The sequence below is a fragment of the Sparus aurata genome, chromosome 21, assembly GCF_900880675.1.
Source record: "Sparus aurata chromosome 21, fSpaAur1.1, whole genome shotgun sequence".
NCBI classification, from domain to species: Eukaryota; Metazoa; Chordata; class Actinopteri; order Spariformes; family Sparidae; genus Sparus; species Sparus aurata.
In genome coordinates, this window is record NC_044207.1 from 9,403,904 (window position 1) to 9,428,992 (window position 25,089).

Here is a 25,089-nt window from a genome sequence, read left to right on the forward strand (position 1 = left end):
GGCAGATCAGATCCCACAGCGAGTATATGTGGCATAGCAGTTCTCCTTGAGGAGTGCTCACCCTGACGGCCCTAGTCTCCTGGGCAGTTACTATAGAAACCTCAGGGGCATTAGCATGACAGGTACCTTGTTTTTAGTCTACAGTGGCGTCTAATTACAAGCCTCACATTGACAGGGCCGTTTAAGTGACAGCATTGGCCAGCAGTGTGGAAATAAGACAAGCAACCACAACATTAGATGTAGGGGTTTGTGTGTAGAAATCTGCTCAGACTAGTTTTTATGGAGAATAGGAAAGAGGAAGTACTGTGCTGTGTGACTTGTTTGTTAAGAAAGTGATTTCGAGTTCAGATGTAATGTTTTTAAGGTTTAGACCGATTTCATACTTTCCATGCATCTGTTGTCTTTCCATTTTTTTGATTTTAGTATGGAAAATAACTTGAGTTGTTTGATTTTATTAATTATTATTTGACAGGGATGGTGCGCAGCTACTTAGCTGCATGAGTCTGATAACCAGTCAGAGATCTGTTATCTAAATTAGCACTTTGATATTAAAAACACAGTTACAAGGCAATACACATTAACCATACAGAAAATGAATCTGCTGATTATTTTCCCCACAAATTATCTAATGTTTTTCTGAAAAGGGCCATCACATATTCCTGAGGCCAGTGATCACATCTTCGAATACCAACACTGTTAAACCTATGTACGAAGAGAAAGGCAGCAAATACTCACTGCTGAAGAGCAAAGAATATTTGGCATTTTTATTAGAGATTACTGAAATTATCACTTGGTTATCAAAATAGTTGGTGAGCTATTCTTGTGATTCGAAAACACTTGGATTAAACTCACTATCTTTGACAAGAAATCATTCAAATGATGTTATTCTTGTTAAACTAAAAAGGCTTTATATAAGAAGAATGGTGCTTTATAGTGTTTCCAGACTAACAGAAATGTGTGGGCCCTTGAAAATATCAGGGTCCCCCCCAGATCTCCTTTTTAAACTGAAAAAGGTTGGTCATTATGATATTATTTGGGTCAAAAACCTCCGTCGGCTTCCTCTTATATTGCATCTTATATTGCATGCTTGCAATTTATGAATGTAAAAAACAAAACAAAACCAAAAAAAAAAACTTGAAAGGGTAATAAGGTAGGACATAAATCTGATAACATATGATAATGGTCAACATAGCGTCATTAACCACCGATATACTGCTTTGGGTTAGGGTTATATACTGTCGTTAATGGGCTAAAATAAGAAAAATCCTGCAACACTTGCAGTATGTTGTGTGTGCATGTTTCGTCATATAAAAGAGATGAACCGGTTGAGCGGTGCAGTAGAGGGAAAGAAGAATCGGACAGGAAGTTGTCGCTGGCCACACGCAGCCTCCTCCGTCCCCACTGCTGGATATTAGTGAGCATTCCTGCTCAGATGGCTGGATGGTGAGATCTACAGCTGTTCTCACAGCAGCGCTCTGCCGCCCAGCTGTTTCCCAGCCATTACGAAATTATTCTGCACTCAGATTGACATGGCAGTCCAGCTTGTTCTCAGCTGCTGGACTTAAATATTTGCTGTAATGCCACTATGCTGACAATGACGATCAGAGATGGAGGCATGAAGCAGAATTCTTTTTTTTTTTTTTTTTTTGAACTGCAATTTGATATCCATCTGGCTCAGTGTAATCCTTTTTGCTCCACTGCATTTTAGTCCTGGAACAAATTTCAAGAGGCCTCTTCAGCTGAAATAATGGTGTTGATAGCAGTGCGTGTACTTACTGACTCATCCGCTTCTCTACCCTGCAGAGTCAAAGGCCACAGGGCTACATGTAGATACTGGAGATGTTTTCAACTCTGGTAAAACAGCCTGCACGCTAGCACGGCTATATCCGTCCCAGCTGCCTTTGATTTAATGTTGCACAGCCTTTGTTTATCAGTGTCGTCCCATAATCGCTTTGTCTTCTTCCTTTCAATTGTTTGTCCATTACAGGAAGTGTCCCGACGGATTTGACTGCCTAAAAGTAGGAAGGAATCCAAACTATGGCTACACCAGTTTCGATTCCTTCGGCTGGGCTTTTCTGGCCCTCTTCCGACTCATGACACAAGACTACTGGGAGAAACTGTTTCACCAGGTGCGATATGGTGTTCCCCTTGAATGATAATCTACATTTTGAAACCTTTTTTAATTTCGGTTGATCCACATATACATGGTAGAACGCAGTAGTTGAAACATTCAGCTTGTTTACAAACTAGCTCATATTCTTCACATTCTTAGACTGGCCATAATGTCTATCAGTCATATTTTCTTTACCTGGTTAATTTGGGAGTTATGGGGTAGCAACATTAGCAGTCAGACAGAATAAACACCACTAACACTATTAGCAGCTACACCTCTAAAACGAACAAAAACAAATGGTTAAATTTGCAGTGATATTCTATATATATTTATGCGTATATGTATATATTTTATATCTATCTATATCTATGTTTTCAATCTTTCAGTCTTATAAAAATAAATGTATGTTTTCATTTTCATTTTAGCAAAGGGTCAAGACGCAGTGGGAAAGAGGTTGCTTGTGACAAACCCACAGAGACTTATTCTTCAACCTAGCAGCTGAACTCCTTGTTTTGATTTAGCAAAAAAGAAAGAAGAAAAAAGACAGAAAACTCACCTTCATTCACCTTGTTGTCACCTTGCTAGTTTTAGACGAGTGGGTTAACGTTAATGGAAAAATTCAGCAGCTAAAAAGCCGCAGAGAGAGATAATATACCGGTGTTGCCTTTTTAGCTTGTTCTACTGCCTCAAAGTGGCATAAACCTCAATTAATACATCTTAAAATGTTTTTCTCGTGAGATATGAAGATACAGGGTCTCAACATAACTTGACAACATGGGCAACAGACACAAGCATGGGGCCACGACACGAACAACTTGCAAGGCTAACCTTAGTAGCGATACCATATGCATTGTTGAGTGTAAACAAAAGGGAATTACCCGGACTGTGACTAGCCTGCTAGATCACTGAGTACTTTTTATGATTTTATCATGAACACCTATAGTGGCTGTTTCAGCTACTGTCACTTTACTTTTTAGACCAAGGGATTTTAACAAAAAGGCTAAAACTCTTGGATTGGTTGACCTCCATCTATCATCAGCCTGTCTGTCGATATCCATCTTTCAGACATTAGAATTCGGAAACATGTGAATTTGGGTGCACTGATTTCATGTCTGCTTTCCCAGACTCTGCGCTCAGCAGGGAAGACCTACATGGTTTTCTTTGTGCTCGTCATCTTCCTGGGCTCCTTCTACCTGGTCAACCTCATCCTGGCTGTAGTGGCCATGGCTTATGAGGAGCAGAATCAGGCAACCATCGCTGAGGCCTGGCAGAAGGAGAGGGAGTTTCAGCTGGCTATGGAGCACCTGCGCAGAGAGCAAAGAGTAAGTGCAGCAGTCAGCAAGGATTTCGTATTTCCATGTGTGCCTTTATCCTCAAACAAAAAATTTGTGTAACGCCTCCCGTAACGCCATTCCTCTTTGTGTCAAGTTGGCAGCAAAAAGACAAGCACAGGAGACGGACTCAGTGTTGTCCCCAGAGTTGTCTCCATTTTGTCTGAAGGCAGGCAGCATGCGTCGAAGCAGCAGCAGACGAAGAAGATCGCACAGGACGCTGTCAGAGGAAACAGGAGAGGAAGCTGCTGAAGAGAAGTTTGACCCACTGGATGAGCCAATGGTACGTCAGCCAACAATCACTGTCCGCACGTTTCATGTTCTTATTACAAACCACGGACGCTAATACATCCTCTGTGTTTCTGTAGCCTCCTCTGTCTCCCCTTCCAGCCCACCCCCTGCTGGCCACGCTCTCCGCTCACCCCCTCAGCACCCGAAGAGGAAGCCAGGTCAGCATCTTCAGCGCTTTCCGGGCACGCAACAACTCAGAGGCTGACTTTGGGGATGATGAGTACAGTGTTCACGGGGACGTCTTCAGGAGCCGCGCCAGCTCCACAGCAACGCCCTGGAAGAGAAGGACAGGCAGTGTGCGGAGCCACTGCTCTCAGATCTTCACCCCCAGCCTCAATGTCAACGGCCGGCTCAACATCTCCCTAGACCAGAATGGAGTCACCACTCTGGGCCTGCATACTCCCACCTCTATGCCCGCCCGCAGCATGGAGAGGGTTAGGGAAGACACAGTGAGTGATACAAGGCTGTGTGTGATTGAAATTCTGCAAGAGTGAACAAGATGCAGTCTTAAGAGTTAAATCTGCTACTTTGATTTGTTCGTGTTTCCTGACGCATTTGTGACCTTGGACGTGACTCATGAGAAAGAAACAGAGAGAGGCAAACCTGTCAACTGGCAGAGGGAAAGAAGTCAGTCACTTATAAATGCGGGTCACTCGCATAAAAGAACATGCATGTATGTGCTAACTTTGGTAAAAGATGGTATGATAATAATTATTATTATTACGTTGCAATGCCATGTTTCTACAGTAGCACAGAGGGGACATTCCAAGCAAATTTTGCACTAGTTTTTACGAGGGATATTCAGTTGGTTGCAATCTGCATCCTCACCCCTGAAGGCCGCTACATTTTGCATGCTACACCTTTAACTGATCAGTCTCCATTAATAACCCACTAAATCAAAAGAGAAGAAAGCCTTGTACTTCATTTTTGGGTGTTTCCTGTTTACCAGAAGCCCACCAATGCAGAGGACACAATTCCCAGGCATCTCCTCCAGCCTTCTCCGACAGTAACCGAGCCTCCTCCTTTGCAGAGGAAACGAGGACTGAGCTCTGTCAGCTTCCTCAGTGACGCCATGGATGGTGAGTCTTTTGGAATATTAAATGAATTGTAATGACATTTCTATGACTCGATTTAAAGTTCAAACCAGCAGCCATTAAACTCAGTTAGCACAAACACTAGACCCTAGAAGTAGGAAGTGGTGCCAGAAGTGTGAGGTACACTTTAGTTTTTGTATGCATTCAGAGATATATTGCGCTCATCAATGAGCTTTAGAAGTGCTTGTCTGAAATTGTTACCTTCGGAGAGAGCCTGGCAAGCTGTTCTCCATGTGTCCAGTCATCATGCAAAGCTAATTTAACTGGCTGCTGGCTGTAGCTTTATATTTACTGTACATGCAGGAGAGTGGTATTAATCTTCTTATCTAGCCCAGCCTGAAAGTAAATGAGCAAAGCACCCCAAATGTCAAACTTCTCCTTTAAAGACTTCTGTTTTAGCTCTTACTATGTTGAGCCTCAGAGACCAATTACAGATTGTAGCTAGCATAAAACTCAAGGCTGGGCTTCAGATTATGTCTACTGATGTTTGAAATGAAAAGAAAAGCAACCACAGGTTCACAATTCAAATTGGAATTTAATGAAAAAGCCTGCAGACGAATGGTTCACTTGGTTGTGTCTTTTGCAGAGTTGGAGGAGTCAAGGCAGAAGTGCCATCCCTGCTGGTACACATTCGCCAAGAAGTACCTGATATGGGACTGCTGCCCCTGGTGGCTGCAGCTGAAGGACTGGGTGAAGTGCATGGTGATGGATCCTTTCCTGGATCTGGGCATCACCATATGCATCGTGCTGAACACCCTCTTCATGGCCCTGGAGCACTACCCCATGACCGACGAGTTCAACACCATGCTTTCAGTGGGCAATCTGGTAAGAGCTTTTTAACGATAGGGGTGGGCAAGTTTCCAGCGTGGCACACACTTTCTCTTAAGTGCTTGCTGGGTAAGCAGTGGAGAGGGCTGAAAGCCTCAGTGGTGAGAAGACAGTAAAGAGGCAAGACGAAGAGCCTTGATTCAGATAATGTTTTTCTATATCAGGCAGCTGGGTTTTTTAGACAGTGCTGTGTGGGACCGAGGGTCAAACAGGGCCATGTTGATCCTTTTTCAAAGGTTCTGCTTTAGACTATTTGTGATTATGCTTGGCAAGAGGATGTATTTTTAGCAGGAGGTGGGACTGATTCCCTGATTTGTATTTTGTCATCTCCCCCTACTGGTATATCATAGACTCATAGTGTCTTCAAGTTTGAAAGCCTACCTAAAATAAGACAAATGGAAGTAAAACTTGTAACCAAGCTGCTTATGTTTTCAGTCCTGTCAGTCAGTGTTTTGTTTTGTTGTGCTGCCCCACCAAAAGTTATTTTTTAATATTGTAAGAGGACATTTTAAAGTATTCTTGATATTTTTTCATTTTTTAGGTTTTAATATTTTTGCAGGGTTTAAGATGTTTGTAGGCATCAGTGACTTGACTGTAGGTGGTCATTATAACCCTTTGGGTTGATGGCTTGTCAACCAACAGCATCAACTTTGAATGGTGTTTACAAAAAACAACTGACAAATCCTGCATAGTGCGCCTTTAAGGCAACTTAAAGCTGCATTATTTTATATTTTTGCCCACTTTAAGGCAGCGGAGCTACCTGTAAAGACATCACTGACATTTTATCAGCGGGAAACGGTTAGCGATCAATTGCCAATTCACACATCCAGCAAATACAGAGCAAGATTTGCATTTGTTTGGAGCTGTGTTGGTTCACCTGGTGAATGTATATCACCAACCCCTTGGGAAAATATCTGTTTAGCTGCTTTAGTGCTTCACTATGTTCACCTCCTAGGCTGTAATTGTAATACTCGGCTGAACAGGTAGTGTTCTTTCCTTCACTGAAAGCATTTGCCTGCTAATGGAATCAAGGTGGATGAGAGACATGTTCATTGAGAGAACTGTAGACTGAGGTGATTATTATCTGTGGGTCAAGTGGCACCGTTCATATTACAAACGTTCATATGAATATTGTGCAGTTTGAATTAAATACTGATCAAGAAATCCAATTGGCAATATTCAATTTGAGGGTTAAACTTTGGTACTTTTTCCACCTCTTAGGTGTTCACAGGAATCTTTACAGCTGAGATGGTGCTGAAGCTGATTGCCATGGATCCCTACTACTACTTCCAACAGGGCTGGAATATATTTGACGGCGTCATTGTCTGCCTCAGTCTGATGGAGTTGGGTCTCTCCAATGTAGAGGGGCTGTCTGTCCTGCGATCTTTCAGACTGGTAACAGAAGTCTTTAACCTTCATTAGTTTTCTGACATTGCTTGCTTTTTTATTCCTTTAACACCAATCTAACCATCAATCTAACACCAAAGTTAAACACACAGCGCCTTGTAACGATGCATCATCATTTGAATTCTTCGCCTTATTCTCTTCATCAGTTACGAGTCTTCAAGCTGGCAAAATCCTGGCCGACTCTCAACACTCTCATCAAGATCATCGGCAACTCAGTGGGCGCCCTGGGAAACCTGACACTGGTGTTGGCCATCATTGTATTCATCTTCGCCGTGGTGGGCATGCAGCTGTTTGGCAAGAACTACCAGGACTGCGTGTGTAAGATCTCCAATGACTGCCAGCTGCCGCGCTGGCACATGAAGGACTTCTTCCACTCCTTCCTGATTGTGTTCCGGGTGCTGTGCGGTGAATGGATTGAGACCATGTGGGATTGTATGGAAGTGGCCGGGCAGCCCCTCTGTATCCTGGTGTTCATGTTGGTCATGGTCATTGGGAACTTGGTGGTGAGTATTTCATTTATATGACTTAAATGTCTGTTAATTAAGATAATAATAATTTTTAAAAAGTACATATCTACCATAATACTTGATAGCATTCAAGCCTAATCCAATATCATAAAACAAAAAATAATTAATTAGATTAGATATAAAACATATTTAAATCCCCTACATCCAGATTTTTGTTTGGATCCACATCACATTGTAATCACTTATAGAAACCAGCCACATACAAACAGCTAATTTATTTCCCTGCAAAATGAACTAAAATGTGGGAAAATGCATTATTTCAGGATGTTTAAGAAAGATCAGTCCTTTTATCTGGATATGCATCAAAAGTTAAGGGGGTCTATTCTGGGTATGGACCCTTTCTCCATCCAAATTTCATGAAAGTCCATTGAGTAGTTGTGTAATGGTGCTGAAAAACCAACCAACCAACAAACGTACACAGGTTAAATCATAACCTCCTTGGCCGAGTTAAAAAGACAGAATATTAGCAGCCTTATCCTTTAACAGCATATAACAACAGGAAGTCGCCTAGAGAGAAATTAAATTTCACATCAATGGACCCAAGTGTAACTGCTGTCAAATCCAAAGGATGATGTCATGAGTAATCAGGGATTATGTTGAACCAATCAGGATTGGTGATTCCATATAATGAGGCTGGGACATCCTTTCACAGTTGTTGGAGGCTCGTTGATACATTTTGCAAACTCAGATATCTGTGTAGCTGCAGTGGTTTGTGTTCTTTCTTAGGTACTCTTGCACAAGTGATTGTTACTGAGAAAGTGGTTGTGTCACAGCATCATGCTAACTATTTTACAGATTAGCATTTGCAGACTCCAAAACCGATCATGTCTGGACAACATATAAACCGTGTGTTGTCCCTCTTAAGTAATATATATATTGTTTGTACATGCTGTCGTGCAAGCCGCAGACACACTCTGCATGAGGAGCGGCTTTTCCGCAGCCCCATGACCGACAGGGCTGAATGTTTTATCCGCTGCTAATGAACTAAGCCTTATGGGTGAAATTGTGACCAAAGGACAGTACAAAGGATCAGCCAAGGCCACAGAGTGGTTTCAGTGTCAGTCCAGTCATTTCAGATTCAGACTTTCACGCATGATCAAACACAGTGTGCACATCATTACATGCAGCTGTTTCTATAGAATATGGTTCATCTATGTGACAGCTCTGTTTGTAAACAACTGCTGTCACTCAGAGTCATAGAAAGGATACGTATATTTGTTAGTCCACCCATATGGTGATTTGCTGTCCAGCTGTGTCCTGTAAGCAAACGTTAATGAGAGCAGATTAAAAAAAATCCGGAAGCGCAGGCAGTCACAGCATTTATTCATGATTAGTGTAGAGTCATTTTTGAAACATATAAAACAAGCCCACATGTTGTTTTGTTGTAATCTGTTTCTGTAGCACTAATGACACTTAACATTTTTATTGTTATAATTATTATGATTATTATAATTATAAAATTTTTTGCTAGAATGCATTTTCAGGTTGTTGTTTTTTTTCTTCTATTTTTACCTAAGCTATGTTCAGTCTCCTGACCCAACCACAACATAACTTTGCTGGGGATATGTGTTATGTAAGTCCAAATAAGAAACAAGTACGCCACTAGTGGCTTTTGCATTTTACACTAAGCAAAAATTAGAATAGTATCATGCACTGAAATATGAGCATCATCTGCAGTACAGTCAATTCAGCTCTGCCACAAAACAGTTTTAAAAGCCTTTCGGCTTTTAGAAAAAAATGGAGCAAGGCTTTGAGCGTGGACTTCCTGTTGGATATGGTTCAAACACCTGTTCCCATCATGCCCTCTGTTCTCTTGGTCATGACATGCTAGTTTGTTCCACATTTAATCCTATGCTCTGATATGTATCTGTCATAAATCTTTTAAAAACCCTTTTGGTTAACTCTCGATTAATATTTATATTTGTCAACCTTGCTGGGATCTGTGCAGATCTATAGAGTGCAACTGGAATGAGTACTAAGTGAGTTAGCATTTTTGCACTCCTGTTCCCTTGTCTCAAAACCAATGGGTTTTTGAATCAGTTTTTGTTATGTCTGAAAAAAAGAGCCGCATGGGCCTGCAGTAGAAGAGGCTGCAGTTTCAGTATTGCAATTCTGGAAACCTAGTCTTTTGCGATTTTGACGAAGTGCATTATTTGACCCCACCAAGGAGTCAGTTGAAATAACAGGATTATTTAAACTTAATTTAAATGGAACAATAATTAGCTGAAACAAACATTTACACTGACAACTGGAGGCTACTGTTGATTTAATGTCACACTAACAGACAACAGATCATACACATACATGCTTTTATCATCTTTTGAAGTTAGCTAGCCAAAATGGTCTCATTAACACTAAATAAATATACCAAAAGGCTAACAATTCATTTTGCAGCAAGATAACTAGGCTAGTAGATGACAGTACCATTAGTGCCTTTAAGACTATTCCGGGCGGGGCAACATTACTCACACTTTAGTTAGCTAACATCAGCTTTTAAATTAATTGAAATAGATTTTTGGAAATCCAATCTGATGCTCCACGCTAACAAGACCATGGCTGTAATTTTAGGTGCATGTTATGTTTAACAGTTAACACCAATGTTAGGCGCTAACTCATTATTTACCTCAAAATGTTCACGTTTACATCTATAACGCTACAATTCAACTCAAAAAAGTAACGTTAGCTAGAAATGTCTGCTTTTCAAAGTAACGTTAGCTAAATAACTTTAACTTTCAGCACAACATTGACCAATACCTTGAAGCTATCTTCAGAAAAATGAAAAAGTGCTTTTAAGGCAATGGCCAACCAGCAGACATCTTAGCAATACTCAGGCCCCTATCTAAATGAATTGGCAGAGAGCCATGACTTCACCGTCAATGGTCAACAGGACATAACACAATGCTTATAGAATCAATGTTGAAAATGTTTAGGAATTTTACCCCTAAACAAAGTTTAAAACTTTTCTTAAGATGATCTATGGGGCTGATTTAAAAAAAAAAAAGTACTGTTTAGCATTAGCATACACCAGCTAGCTAGAGCTGATAAAATCAGACTTTTTAGGCAACAATCCATTGTCAAGAAGTAGAAATTTGGAAATGAAGAGCCTGTTTTTGTTTCCCTTTGTGTAAAATTGAAAACACATAGTTTAGAAAATGACGAAGAATTTTTAAATGTTTAATGTGCCATGGTTATTTTTGTAAACTTTGTCATGCTAGAATGCAAAGTTTGGCAGGGGTGGCAAAAGTAACTATTGTCAATGGCAAAATCACCTGTCTACTTTATCTCTCCATTATATCCTTTTAAGCTGGTGGTTTCATGTAATTTCACACCTTCTTACCTCTTTATACAGCTTTAAATGATCATAATTTCAGTAGCCTTGACAAAGGATGAATGGTGAAATGACTTGAAGAACACATAGCCATTCTCCTGTTTTACAATAGCTGGATTAAGGCACCACCAGTGACTCTGTTACCTTGTCAGGGCAAAGACCATCGCGTTCCTTATACAGTTTAATGGACAGAAACCTCCTCTGCGCATGAATCGTGGAAAAGCTGTTTATCCCAGGGATTATCCAGGATGCTTAGGGGCGAGAAGGTCGGAGGGCATTCATCACTAATCATCTGCTCATGCTCCCCATCTCTGACTGGCTCAGTGGCTAAAGATGATCCTTACCAACTGTGCACATCACACATGCACAGGCAGTACGCACACGTACACATACATGCTGCTTTGCAAAGATGTGCTTGATGCTGCTGCTCTCTAAGCTAGTAGACAGATTACTTGGGAGTTTGATGTTTGGAAACTTGAGTTCAGTGTAGCTGAAAGCACACAAAGCCATATGTGTCTGAGTATTTCCTCCTGACTTTACAATGCAGGATTTTCCAGTGTTGACAAAATATGTGGGCTCTCATGTCATGCATTAGGTGTGTGATCCTTTTGCCTAGACTAGGCATTTGTAAAGAAAGATGTAAATCCAGCATTTTCTGCCATTATCAGACTGAATGGCTATAAGATGAAAGCAAGACACTGATAATATCTCCAAAACAAATGTCATGTAAAGTAACATTTGTATTTCAACAGGTGTTGAATCTTTTTCTGGCCCTGCTGCTCAGCTCCTTCAGCTCAGACAACCTGTCTGCCCCGGATGAAGACGGCGATTTGAACAACATCCAGATCGCCATCGCCCGCATCAATACTGGTGTCTCCTGGCTCGTCACGCATATCACGGACCTCTTCAACCGCGGCTTGAAACGTAGTCGAAAGGAGCAGACAAAAGAACCGAGTCATGGGGTTAAGCTAGTTGGAAATCACGTTGAAAGCAATGGGGGAATTTTTGGACGCTATGGAGAGAAATACATCATAACAGAGGAGGACAGCTACATGACAAACCCGAACCTGACTGTCATCGTTCCAATCGCACCTGGAGAGTCTGACGTGGAATTCCTCGAGGAGGAGGAGATTTCTGAATCATCAGAGGATGAAGACAACAAAGTGAGTTCTGCACATCCAGAGATGTGATGGTTTTGGGTTTAGTTTATTTAGTAGGTTTATCCTTCTGTGTCATAATACAAAGAGCGCAGGTAGGACACAAGGAGCAAACAGGACAAGGGAACCAATGTGGCAACGCAGGACTGGGAAACTGACATAGAAACACAGACAAATTGACAAAGAGACACACAGACTTGAATACATAAGGAAAGACTTGTAATGGGCAGGTAAAACTAACAGGGTGATCAAAGGAAAGGAGGAAAAAACATAAAGACAGGAAATGTAAAAGAGAACATAAAAAAATTGATAAAGGTGGGGGGGGTCCCGAATCAGAGTAACGGGGGCACTGGCCACTGTTGGCCCCCACCTAGAACTGCCACTGCACTTCCCGCCTACAAAGCAAACTATTTCATTGGTCAAGCGTGTAGTTTCATAGATGGAATTCCGCAGACGACAAAGTGATTCCGGATTTTTTTTTGCCGCATGAGAGTTCCCACTTGGTGTGCAAGCTCCCATCATAACCCATGAAATCATTTTTTATAAATTTCCGTGCGAATAATCCGCATGGAAATTCGCACTTGGTGTGAAACTGCTTTTACTTCACTTACTTGGGTGAAGCCAGAAGCATCATTGCCCAAGAGGGAAGAATTATGTTAAACACTTACGGCTATTGTTTGATTTAATGGTTCTGTAATTTCCTAACAATTTCAAAAGTTTTTAGTAAATAAATAGGTAAAGTGATTTGTTTCATGTCATACGATTCAATAAGCTTTTCCTTGAAGCTCCATTCCAAACCGGATAAACATTCATTCATAAGTACTGTTAGGTAACACTGGAAATTAATTGGAATGAATAAACTGCAATCGCACTAAACAAACTTGCGTCTGTTTTCCCAAATAGAAGGAAAATACATCATATTTTTCAAGAAATTTCTTGGAAACTAATGACTCATAATAAAAAGTGTTAAATTATGTTATATGACTTGACTGATGTGTGGTCAGTTCATTCACGCCTGCTACAGTTGATTTTTATTGCAAATACACAGTATTTTGTTTTTGTTCTTTGAATCTCATTTACACTGTTGTCATAATATTAACAGTACAAGGGTAAGAAATAAATTGGAAAATCGAACCACGAGGAGGAACAATATGATTTTTTTAGAAGCAGCTTGTCTCTTGTCTCATTACACAGAAAATGTTCTAGTAAGTTCTTTCAAAGAATACGCCAATTCAGCAGTTTTTTGTTTTGACTCCTAGTCTTAAGAGGAAAAACATTCACCAAGTTCAAGAATCTAATCAGTTTTCCAATCCGCCAACTCTAAGAGGACGGTGACGGGTGTGGGACAAAACAGGCAGAATAGAGGTGGGGGTGGGCTATGAAGGGGACGGCGATGTGGAGGCTTTCCGGAGACGTAAGCTGTTAATCTGTAGAGCAGACAAGGTGAACTCTGATGGACTCGAGTGCCATGGTGAGACAAATATAACTTGGGAATCCAGATGTTTTATTTAAATCTGTACAACTTATTGAGGGTTGACATCGTGCAATAAACATCTGGCAAAAAACCTGATAACCTAAAAAAAAAGTATTTTTAGTCAGTAATTATTTGTTATCATTAGGGATTACTTAGTTTCTGCCTCTTGTTTGTGCCATTTTTATCATGTTACAGACCTTTCTGCATTCTACAGTGGGGTGCTGCGTAGCAGACTCAGCCCCTTGCTGTGAATACTAATCCCAAACAGTGAGTCGGGCGAGTATCTGGATCGGTTTTCAAAATTGTGCACTTTATATGACAAGGTGTTGTAATAAGCCTTTTCACAGAAGGCACTTGAGGGAGGAAAAGCATAGGTGGAGATAACACAATTAATAATGGCTGAATTCATAGAACTATAGTTATTATCCTTTGGGGCAGTAGTAAGATAAAAAGATCCAGACCAGTCCAAGTTTAGCTCAGTTAAGTTATTTTAGCACATAGAATGGTAACAGTGGGTTAGCTAGGCTAACAGCTAGGCTGACTCTGCAATCAGAAAGCATAATCCGCATCTCTGAAGCTCGCAATTAAACATTTTATAGCCTGTGTTGCTTGTTTAATCTGTGCAAAAACTGAAGAAGAGAAAGATTTGAGTGTTTAAATCGGGGGTTATGTGCTTGACTATTTATTTATTTGACTTATTTATTTATATTAAAGGGGCACAATGTACTTTATCTTTGATCTTCATACCTACAGTATCACTGAGGTAATAATGTATACTTGGAAATGTTTATCTTTTCCCTAACTGAATAAATCAGCTGTTCTCAGAGAAAAATAAGGTCCCCAGAACACTGTTTGAAGCTAGAAGGGTGGCAGGGTCCGCCAAATATAAACAAAGTAAAGCAGTATGAAACTGTGTAGTTCTTTAAAGGTTGTTCAATTTGTTGATTCAGTTTATTCAGTCATGACAACAAAGAGTTTGTTTAGGCATAAAAAATTTGCCAGTGAAGATCTTTCTCTTCTGATTAGAATTTCTTCCCCAAAACTACATAGTGCACCTTTAAGTCCTACCATGACTGTGGGGTTGCACTGTGAGGATTTGGAGATACATCGTGTTCGTTGCTGAGCTTTAGAGTTGCTGGGAGGTGGACTTTGATACCTTTTGACAGAGCCAGGCTAGCTGTTTGTGCCACACTAAGCTAAGCTAACGTGCCGCTGGTCTTAGCTTAGCATGTTTACAGTAATACATGAGAATTGTTTCGAGCTTCTCATCTAATTCTCTGCATGAAACTGCATAATCGCATTCCCTAAAATGTCCCAAACTCTTCCTTTCAATTCCTCCTGTTTAAATAACAGAGAGGAAATGAGATTGGCTGAGAGAAATCAGTATCATCGTCACCGTCCTCTTGCCTTACTCTAATTCGCCCCTCCTGCTTCTCCTGGATTCCTCTGTCTCTCGCTGTCCTGTGGGTATTTGTTGAGGTGGAGGGTGTGTCGCTCCTGTCCTCTCTGGCAGGCAGACAGCAGCGGGCCAGATGTGGAGCCAGGCCCTGCAGAGCAGATTATACTGACACAGCTGAGGAGAGCCAGGCAGGGCCAGGCTGAGCTGAGTGGGCTGCAGTCTGGCGCTCTCTCTCTCGCTCTCTCTCTCTCTCCCTCTCTCTCTCTCTCTCTTCCTCTTTCCCTGCCGTGCTTCGCACCACAACAAACCAGAATTAGGCTTCAGGGAAAATGGAAATTAGAAAAAAAAAAAAAAACTCCTCCAGCCCTCCACCAGCTTAACTGGGCATCAGCAGCTGCTCACCAAAAAAACAAGGATGCATTTTACATGTGTAAAGCTTTAAGTACACATGGAAATGGCAAGACTGTGGGTATGACAAAGTTAACTGGGAATGAATTATCACCCACTTTACATTTTCTTCTTAAGGTAGGTTCACTTTAAAGCATAAGGCAGCGTTTGTGCACTCTCTGCTCTGTCTTAGGGCGCTGAGACTGGTAGTGCTGGTAATCTGGTCTCCAGGTCGTGTGGATGCTCTTTAATGCTGGATTAGACCTCGTACTGGTTTATAGGATTGAAGCTGCACCTCTGTCCTATAAATCATGTGAAATATGTTGCTGTTGCAACACGCGAAAATCTCATCAAAATTGTATTAAGGCTCTGAAGAGATTGAAAGGAAAGGCAATCCATCTAGGTGAGCCAGCTTTGATGGGATGAGTCCGGTCTGAATACAGGGCAGAAAAAAATTTTGCTGCGTTGCTTGGAAACTTTTAAGCATATTGCACTCATGGCCACTCCCCAATCAGTGATCTCACTGCAGATGTTTAGCCTTTGACACCTGATGGATAACACCTGCAAAACCCACCAATACAACAAACTGTCAGTTATGTTATGGAGGTCTAGTTAAGCACATACGGTAATCAGATCATAAGTAAGACATTGGTTGGTAACACTGATACTTCCCACTATGCAGGAGAAGATCAGCCTATCAGAGGGCAGCACGGTGGATCTGAGAAAGCCTGGAGAGGAGATGGATGAGTTTTCAATGCTGGATGAAGAGAGTATGGAGCCGGAGGAATGCTTCCCAGAATGTAAGAATTAAGAGTCGTCAACTTTCATTGAAAAGTTATTTTTACTCCACAGTTGATTCGTGTGGTTTAATCTGTCTTTGCCTTCCCACCCAGTCTGCTCGAGGCACTGTAAGTGTTGCCACATCGATACCAGCCGCGGTCTGGGTCAGGCCTGGTGGAGGCTGAGGAAGACCTGCTACCAGATCGTGGAGCACAGCTGGTTTGAGACTTTCATCATCTTCATGATCCTGCTCAGCAGTGGGGCTCTGGTACGGCTTCTAGATCATTTAAGATGAACAATGATAAATTGGGAACTCACTGAGCAGATACTTTGTAGAAACACAAACAGAAGTGCAACTGATGTCATTTTCTCACAGTGTTAAATTCAGAGTAGGTATGGCGGACCACGCCACCAACAAATCAACTTCTACGGTAGTTCATTGCTGAATGTGAATTTAAACAATAGGCTGACATCAATAAAACATTTCTAGAAGTTGGATTGGAATTTCTGCAGTGCCCGCAGTGTTTGCCAGAAGCTTGTTTATAAGATAAAGAACTTATTTCAATACAGCCAATCAAATCTTTGCCTCAAGCAACAGCACCAGCATTGTATCATATCAGAGCAGACTATCATCCTGACTGACAGCCAGAAATCAGCCTGCTGTACGGGCCACAGACATTTAACAACAACCACATCACCTCACATCATCAAGTCTTCTCCTTATCCAACGTGAACACATCTAGTCCTGTACATTAGCTTGTTCACTCGGTAAAAATGCACTGCTAACGTCAGTTTGCGTGCTATATTATTAGTGATTATTAGTTGCACAAAGTAAACAGCTTGTAAATGGTGTGGTGCTTGCTCTTCACTACTGCTGTGACACACAACTACTACTACTGACGTTTTGTATGTTGAACCAACAGTTGCAATGCACTGTGGTGATGTTTTCTCAAACCTTCTGCTGCAGGCATTTGAAGATATCTACATAGAGAAGAGGAAAGTCGTGAAGGTAGTGTTGGAGTCTGCTGACAAGGTCTTCTCCTACATCTTTGTGCTGGAGATGTTCCTCAAGTGGATTGCATATGGCTTCAAGAAATATTTCACCAACTACTGGTGCTGGCTTGACTTTCTCATCGTGGATGTAAGTGAAAATGTAGCTGTAACTCACACGTTATGTCACACTAAACGAGAGAGTGCTGGTAATTAAAAATCACATGTTGGGAGTTGAGATTCAGTTGTAATCCCTCTTAGTGTATCCGAACATAGCCTTTTATGATTGTGGTATTTACAGCTTGTTATTCACAGAAAAAGTCTTGACAGTTAATCTATGCTTTGCAATAACTGGCTAATTTCGGGACCAAAATTTTGTTAAAGTGACCCCCAATTAAAACAGCCAATTTACTAGAACTATATAGATTGCTTAATCACACTCTAAACCGTTGTTTCACTTTAGAATTCACATTTGCTTTCATGCCAGGATTTTACCAGACAAATACAAAGAAGTGCTCCATCGATCGGAGTCATGTTACACTTTCTGAGCATCTTCATGCAAACTTCTGGGTAAAATAGATGGCTCCGTAGTGTGTAGAAATTCGAAGCGCCCGAGGCTTGCAGCCCGAGGCCTCTACTTGACCTCTTATTTCACCTGCTGTTACACAGATCGCCACAGACCGCTCTATTGTTAGGGTAAGTTGTAGTTAGCAGGTCCCAGGTGAGTATGGGCTCTGAGACTGGAAAATGTGCATCTGCATCACAAATGCTTCTGTGTTTCTTCACTCGTAAGTGCTTTCTGTTGTGATATCAAAAGCCACTGTCTTGTTTCTAAACAATTGCACTTCTTGGAAATGTGCTAAAATCTTTGTGGTGCTATAAACAGTCATTCTTTGAATCGCTTACTTCAGGACCTTGGCTTTTATATCAAGAACAACTGCAGTGCCATGTACTTTTAGGTTTATCTACAGAAGATCTGGTGTTTCTTATCCAGCTTTTTAAACCTATAAATATGTTGCTTAACAGACATTACACTTATTGTTAATTAAGAAATGCGCCGGTTGAGTTTATGTCTAAACTGTGTGTTATTTGTCAGACCTGCCTCTGTTTCTCTCTATGAAAAGTGCCACCTTACTTTCCTTTACTCAGAGTTTTTATTTCACTGTCTGTACTTTCTTTGAGCCAAAAACTTCTCTTGTCCCAAAAATAAACTATTTTGAGTATCTTCTTTAGATATATTGGACAAACACATGTGTAAATAGACTTTTATAAAGAAATACAGACCATTGGGGCCATATTGGTCCTAAATTGTTTTTAATAAACTTGGATCAATTGGATGCAAATTGGCAAACAAATTTGGCAAAGACAGATATAAATTCTTTATAAAACTCACTCTATTTGATATATATACATATTGAATATGCATATATAGCTGAGTATGCATGCATGGACACTGTTTGTCTATATGTGCATACTTGTCTGTGTTTTGTCATCATCAGTCATGACATGAAGTTTCTTTCATTTTTTTTCATCATGCCATTGTCATTCATAGCTGTCATCCACGGGTCATTCAACAGCGGAATACCATTTTGTTTTGTTCTGGATGTAGAATAGAGTGGAAGTCTAAATTTGCTAAAAGATGACACAACAACCAAAACTAAATCTAAACCTCAAAAATTAAGTCAATGTGTTCCTAACTGTGGAATGTCCCAAAATACACAAAAAAACTATTGGCTCTTCAAATGTTTTCTACCTGTCTTTTATAACATATTTTATACTTTTTCTTTAAAAGTTATGTCCAAAAATATATGCATTTCCTTGACTAATGTGTTGGTAGGACTATGTAATATTTCTTATTCAGTGCATTGTACAATATTTTTGATCTTTAAAATATATATATATATCTATTGCTACCTTTCTCCCCAAATGTTTAAACATGAACAAGAATTGACTTACACTTTTAAATGTATACATGTCTTCCTGTACTTCATATAGGTGTCCTTGATAAGCCTGGTAGCAAATTCACTGGGATATTCTGACTTTACGGCGATCAAGTCACTGAGGACCCTGCGCGCTTTGAGACCTCTCAGAGCTCTGTCCAGATTTGAGGGGATGCGGGTGAGGAAAAAAACAAACTTTTCCGAGCTGATGTCACATATTCCTTTTACATTAAGTATAATGCAGAGGTTCTGAGCAAATTGTATCAACAACTGTTAGAGGGTTTTGAACTATTTTGCCTAATTTACCCATCAGGTTTCCACATTAAGCTAGGATTAACATTTCAGCTGTACATAAAACACTGACTTTGTCTCCTCAGACAGAGTCCCCTGTGTGGGCTGTGCCGCTCTGAGAGAGTAGTGCTCTGATTAACCAAATGGTTCATTCCAACAGAGCTCCTAACGGTCCAGTTTGCGTGAAATTGCGCTCTGCTGCTTGTAGTGACTATGTACAAACACACCCCCTAATACTGTCTGATGATGAACACTTAAATTATTAGTCAAGCATTAGATCATGAGATAAATAAGAACGAGACGCATAATCTGACTAAAATGTAATTAATTGTTGAATTGTCAGTGCTGTGAGACCAACATGTATCCTTTTTCCGTTGCTCGTCAGGTGGTGGTGAACGCCCTAATAGGAGCCATCCCCTCCATTATGAATGTGCTGCTCGTGTGTCTCATCTTCTGGCTCATCTTCAGCATCATGGGGGTCAACCTGTTCGCTGGCAAGTTCGGAAAGTGTGTGAACAGAACAGGCTTCATCCACAGCATCTCTTTAGTCAACAACAAGTCAGAGTGCCTCTCTATGAATGACACCCAGTTCTACTGGACAAAAGTGAAGGTCAACTTCGACAATGTTGGACTTGGCTACCTTTCTCTTCTGCAAGTGGTGAGTTTTTTTTTCTGCCGCACTGTTTGGAGTTTGTCAGATGTGTCAAACACACTTTTAGGAATGTGGAATATGATAATGAATAAAGTCAATTATTCACAATACAATGCAGTGGCCAGATGGTAATGTTGTGTAATCTATATTGTGTTGTAGGCTACATTTAAAGGATGGATGGAAATAATGCATGCAGCTGTGGATTCAAGAGGAGTAAGTATATATGTTCTATTTCCAGGACCCTATATTCTAAACATGTCACAGTAATCAGCTGACTAATAAAACTGTTTATTTTCAGGTGGAGGAACAACCCATCAGAGAAATCAACCTCTACATGTACCTTTACTTTGTCGTCTTCATCATATTCGGATCCTTCTTCACCCTCAATCTCTTCATCGGTGTCATTATTGACAATTTCAATCAGCAGAAGAGAAAGATGAGTATTGTTTGACACTGATTCCAGGCCTATTTACGTTGTATTTGCAAGTTTTTCTGTGAATGTACAAGATGGATGCAACTTATTAGCCAATCAGGCTCAGTCACAAGTAATTACACAGTCATGGATTTCAGATATTTGACATTTTTCAATCTTCAGGGAAAACCAAATATGAGTATATCTGTGAAAATACTAACTGACTTAGATTTGAAGGAAACTGCTTGTATTTCTGTTGATCACTGATCAATTCTTTCTTCCATTTTTTCTGTAAAATAATGTTAGGTTTTTCTGCCTTTACTTAGGTGGACAGGATATCTTCATGACTGAAGAACAGAAGAAGTACTATAATGCTATGAAGAAATTAGGATCTAAAAAGCCTCAAAAACCAATACCAAGGCCTGGGGTAATATAATAACACCAGAAAAACATATTTACAACATCCTATAGATATATTTTTGTGTGTGTGTATGAACCATTTCTTATCACATTCACATTAGATGAATGTATATTACATCATCCCTCCTGCGAACAATTTTGTACTAATAGTGTTACACTCACTGACTGATTTGCTGTTTGTTTGTCATAGAACGCGCTCCAAGCCTTCTTCTTCGATCTCGTCTCAAAGCAAGCCTTTGACATCATGATCATGATGCTCATCATCATCAACATGATAACCATGATGGTGGAAACCGATGAGCAGTCAGAGCGCATGGAGACCATCCTCAACAAGATCAACCTGGTCTTCATCGTGGTCTTCACCACCGAATGCCTGATCAAGATCATTGCCCTCCGCTGTTATTTCTTCACAGTTGCGTGGAACATCTTTGATTTCGTGGTGATAGTTCTCTCAATCGTTGGTAAGTAGTAAGAGACACACTGCCCAAAAGAGATAACTCAGTACCTATTACCTCTGCCAGGGGGATTATATATTCAAGTTGTTGTGCTTTTGTTAGTGCAAATGGTTTATCTGTTGTTGAAGAATACCTTTTTAAAACATGGCTTCTCTTTCCTCATGGACTTATTTATTTTGTTCAATGATAAAACCTGGCAGATTTATCCATGTACAAATATATATGCATATGTATGTATATCCAACATATCATAACGCCCAGCTACCCAAATGCAGCAGCTTGGTAAGTGGCCTTGAGCTTCAAGCTGTGACGCTCTGCTTGTCAAGTGAAGTCAATTTTATTAATGTAGCCCAAAATCACAATCACATTGCTATAGTGGGCTTTACAATCTGTACAGTAAACAATATGCTCTGTCATTAAACCCCCTTGTAGCAGATAAAAGAATGGATTCAGACTTCAGGAAGAACATCAGGACATGCCACACAATATAATTAGCAAAAAATATGAACGAATGAAAAGAATGTCTACAGATTTTGACTGTAATAAAGAAATTAGCTCTGATCCATTGGGGCCAAAGGTTGTGACGAATACATATTTACATACTCGCCCTTCTAGTGTCACCTTTGCACCTGCAGGGCTCCGCAGTCAAGAAAGCAAAATGAAATATGTAATGTTCGCTTAGGCTTCCAAAATGAAGCTTGCTGACACAGTTTACATTTTATAACATGTCATAACTTTTGGAGTGTTATTAATGTTGTAAAACGGTTGCGGTTTGGTTAGGTTTGAGCACCAAAACTGCTTGGTTACTTAAAGAAAAAGATTGCTTTCAGTTGAAATAAAGGTGTTCAGTTGGTCCCGTCAGTTTTGTAACTAACATTACGGTATTCATGCGAGTTAGCTCACTTACAAACAGAGTAACGAAACAACATAAACACATCAGCTTGGTCAAACAGGACTCCAACCCGTGTCACCCTGACCACAGCCCAACTTGGAATTGTCTCACTCTTCCTGATCTAGTTCTACACTAAAGGGTGCCTCCAGAAATGATGCTAGAGGGGAAACTACAGCCTCATGCTAGGGCAGACTGACCAGGCTGTCGTGCTTACCTTGTTGGGAGTGAGAACAGGCTCTTATTAACATATGAAACACCTATTAACAACAAAACTCCAGATAACTGCGGTGGAGCTGTTTTTTTGGTTTCTCACTCCTATCCCCGTCATGTTACACATTTCACATTTGATTGTTAATATAAAAATGTTGATCGTTATCATTATTTTGCAGTGGGATAACCCGTCCTTACCTTGTCTTTCTCCGTCTTTTCAGGGATCGTTCTTGCAGACATCATTGAGAAGTACTTTGTATCTCCAACCCTGTTTCGAGTCATCAGACTGGCGAGGATAGGACGTGTTCTTCGACTTATACGTGCAGCCAAAGGAATAAGGACTTTACTGTTTGCCTTAATGATGTCCATGCCAGCTCTGTTTAACATTGGCCTCCTGCTTTTCCTCGTCATGTTCATTTATGCAATCTTCGGTATGGCGAACTTTGCCTACGTGAAAAAACAAGATGGGGTTGATGACATGTTTAACTTTGAGACCTTCGGGAATAGTATGATCTGCCTTTTTCAGATCAGTACCTCGGCAGGTTGGGACAACCTCCTGAGTCCCATCATGGCCAGCTCCCCTGACGAGTGTGACGTTAACTTTGTCAATACTGGCACCAACGCCCGTGGGAACTGTGGCAGCCCCTCAATGGGCATAGCTTTCTTTGTCAGTTATATAATCATCTCTTTCCTCATTGTGGTAAATATGTATATAGCTATCATTCTGGAGAACTTCAGCGTTGCCACAGAGGAGAGTACGGAGCCGCTGAGTGAGGATGACTTTGAGATGTTCTATGAGGTTTGGGAGAAGTTTGATTCTGAGGCCACACAGTTCATTGAGTTTTCCATGCTATCGATATTTGCTGACACTTTGTCAGAGCCATTACGCATAGCCAAGCCCAACATGGTCAAGCTGATCTCCATGGACCTTCCGATGGTCAGCGGGGATAGGATCCACTGCCTGGACATCCTGTTTGCCTTCACAAAGCGTGTCCTGGGAGAGTCAGGTGAGATGGATGCACTCAAGCAGCAAATGGAGGAGAAGTTCATGCTGACCAACCCCTCCAAGGTTTCCCACGAGCCCATCACTTCCACTCTGCGCCGCAAACTGGAGGACGTGTCTGCGATCATCATCCAGAGGTGTTACAGGAGGCACTTGGTGCGCCGGCAGATGAAGCAGGCATCCTACCTCTACAGACAGATAAACTACGAGACTGTAGTGGATGTGGAGAGTGCTCCAGAAACAGAGGGCCTGATAGCCTCCATGATGCAGCACTTTGGACCTGTGGGGTTGGAGGTTGAAGAGACAACAGAGGACATTCTATTGTCTTCACCACCATCTTATGAAAGTGTGACCAGGGGAGCCAGTGACCTCACTGAGGTCGTCAGATTCATATCCAGAGACTCTGAACTCGGGGAGCCTGGTGAAAACTACGAGGAAACCTTTCTTTGAGACTCGACCGTGTGGAGAGTGTTTGTGTGGTTTTTGTCTGTTTTGTTTACAGCAGAGAATATAGATCAAAATAACTCATGGTCAAAGAGATGTACTTTTTTTTTTTATATATATATATTAGCAGATGCCGAGGAAATATGCTATATTTTTATGTAGATCACAGCCTCTGTTTAGATTGAAGAGCCCAGAAGTAAGTTTTGTTACACAGTCACAGCCTCCATGAGAGGAGAAAGACTCTGAAATTAAACTTGTTCAGACATTATACAACTGTACAGTTAACACTCGTAAAGTGTTTCACAGGCCAATGGCACTAGTCGTCCTCTTGGACCTGTGCTATTTGTACAAGTTCAGTAATTTTTTCCAATCTGAGACATGCTAGCTTGCTAACAGGCTAACTAATTAGCTTGATCACTGAATATGTTTTCTTACAGTTGACATAGTTTAATATGTTTGGTTGCAAAAACTTGGATCTTGTACAGCGAAATCAATACAAAAAGTCTGTAGTGAGGCCACTTCAAGGTCACCTCAAGGCTGAAGACGAGGGAAATGCTAAAGGGACAAATACAGCCAGGTCCACCAAATAGACCGTATCACATGGCTGCCATATACCTCTGACATCAGGTTTATACTGCTGTGCTTTCAGTAGACACTGGATAGTTAAAGTCTGGAGGGACGTCAGGCCACATAAAATGACACATTTTTTGATAACCCATTAGTCTCTATCGGACAACAGTTAACATTAGCATTTAACCACTTCCTAGCTAACATTACTGTCTGATGGAGTTACAAAAGGGAAAAGCATAAATTTATTTTAAAAATATATTTCAACGCACAACTTAAACACATTTATTTCAGCCTGGAAGTGGAACACACTGAATGTTTCAGCTAAACATTAGCTAGGAAGCGACTGCACACTAATGTTAGCTAACGAGTTATCAAATATGTTGTTTTACCCTGAAATATAAGCCAATGTTCCTACAGATTTGCACTATCCATCATCATTTCTGTTGCTGATTAACCAGAAGAGGTTAAAATTATAACATTTGCAGGATTCTCTACATTTACACTACTTGCAACCTGGAAGGCAGCAGTGCAACATTATCCCAGCATTCAACCTTCCCACCTTGAACCTAGAAGAAAATGGCCGCCATGTGAATGCAGTCTACTAACGAAGATAACAGAAGGGGACACATTATATACATGATAGGATGCAAAACAAAATGAAGTTAGACAAGAGGCCTCTAAAATAGTTATTTTC

At 40.8% G+C, this 25,089-nt stretch overlaps 1 protein-coding gene across 1 annotated transcript in view; it reads left to right on the top strand.

The window, feature by feature from the left end:
* The window catches only part of LOC115572175 (sodium channel protein type 4 subunit alpha B-like), a 43,110-nt gene extending 19,193 nt beyond the window's left edge, over positions 1-23,917 (top strand). The window contains exons 9-28 of the mRNA XM_030402004.1: positions 1,988-2,129; positions 3,238-3,435; positions 3,542-3,727; positions 3,813-4,184; positions 4,685-4,814; positions 5,416-5,654; positions 6,879-7,052; positions 7,211-7,567; positions 11,672-12,082; positions 16,019-16,136; positions 16,230-16,384; positions 17,084-17,257; positions 17,776-17,802; positions 19,102-19,224; positions 19,723-19,995; positions 20,149-20,202; positions 20,288-20,425; positions 20,724-20,828; positions 21,012-21,282; positions 22,600-23,917. Coding sequence (XP_030257864.1) covers positions 1,988-2,129; positions 3,238-3,435; positions 3,542-3,727; positions 3,813-4,184; positions 4,685-4,814; positions 5,416-5,654; positions 6,879-7,052; positions 7,211-7,567; positions 11,672-12,082; positions 16,019-16,136; positions 16,230-16,384; positions 17,084-17,257; positions 17,776-17,802; positions 19,102-19,224; positions 19,723-19,995; positions 20,149-20,202; positions 20,288-20,425; positions 20,724-20,828; positions 21,012-21,282; positions 22,600-23,831 — 4,879 coding nt within the window. The 3' untranslated portion in view covers positions 23,832-23,917. The remainder of the gene's footprint in view (positions 1-1,987; positions 2,130-3,237; positions 3,436-3,541; positions 3,728-3,812; positions 4,185-4,684; positions 4,815-5,415; positions 5,655-6,878; positions 7,053-7,210; positions 7,568-11,671; positions 12,083-16,018; positions 16,137-16,229; positions 16,385-17,083; positions 17,258-17,775; positions 17,803-19,101; positions 19,225-19,722; positions 19,996-20,148; positions 20,203-20,287; positions 20,426-20,723; positions 20,829-21,011; positions 21,283-22,599) is intronic.
* The last annotated feature ends 1,172 nt before the right edge of the window (positions 23,918-25,089 follow it).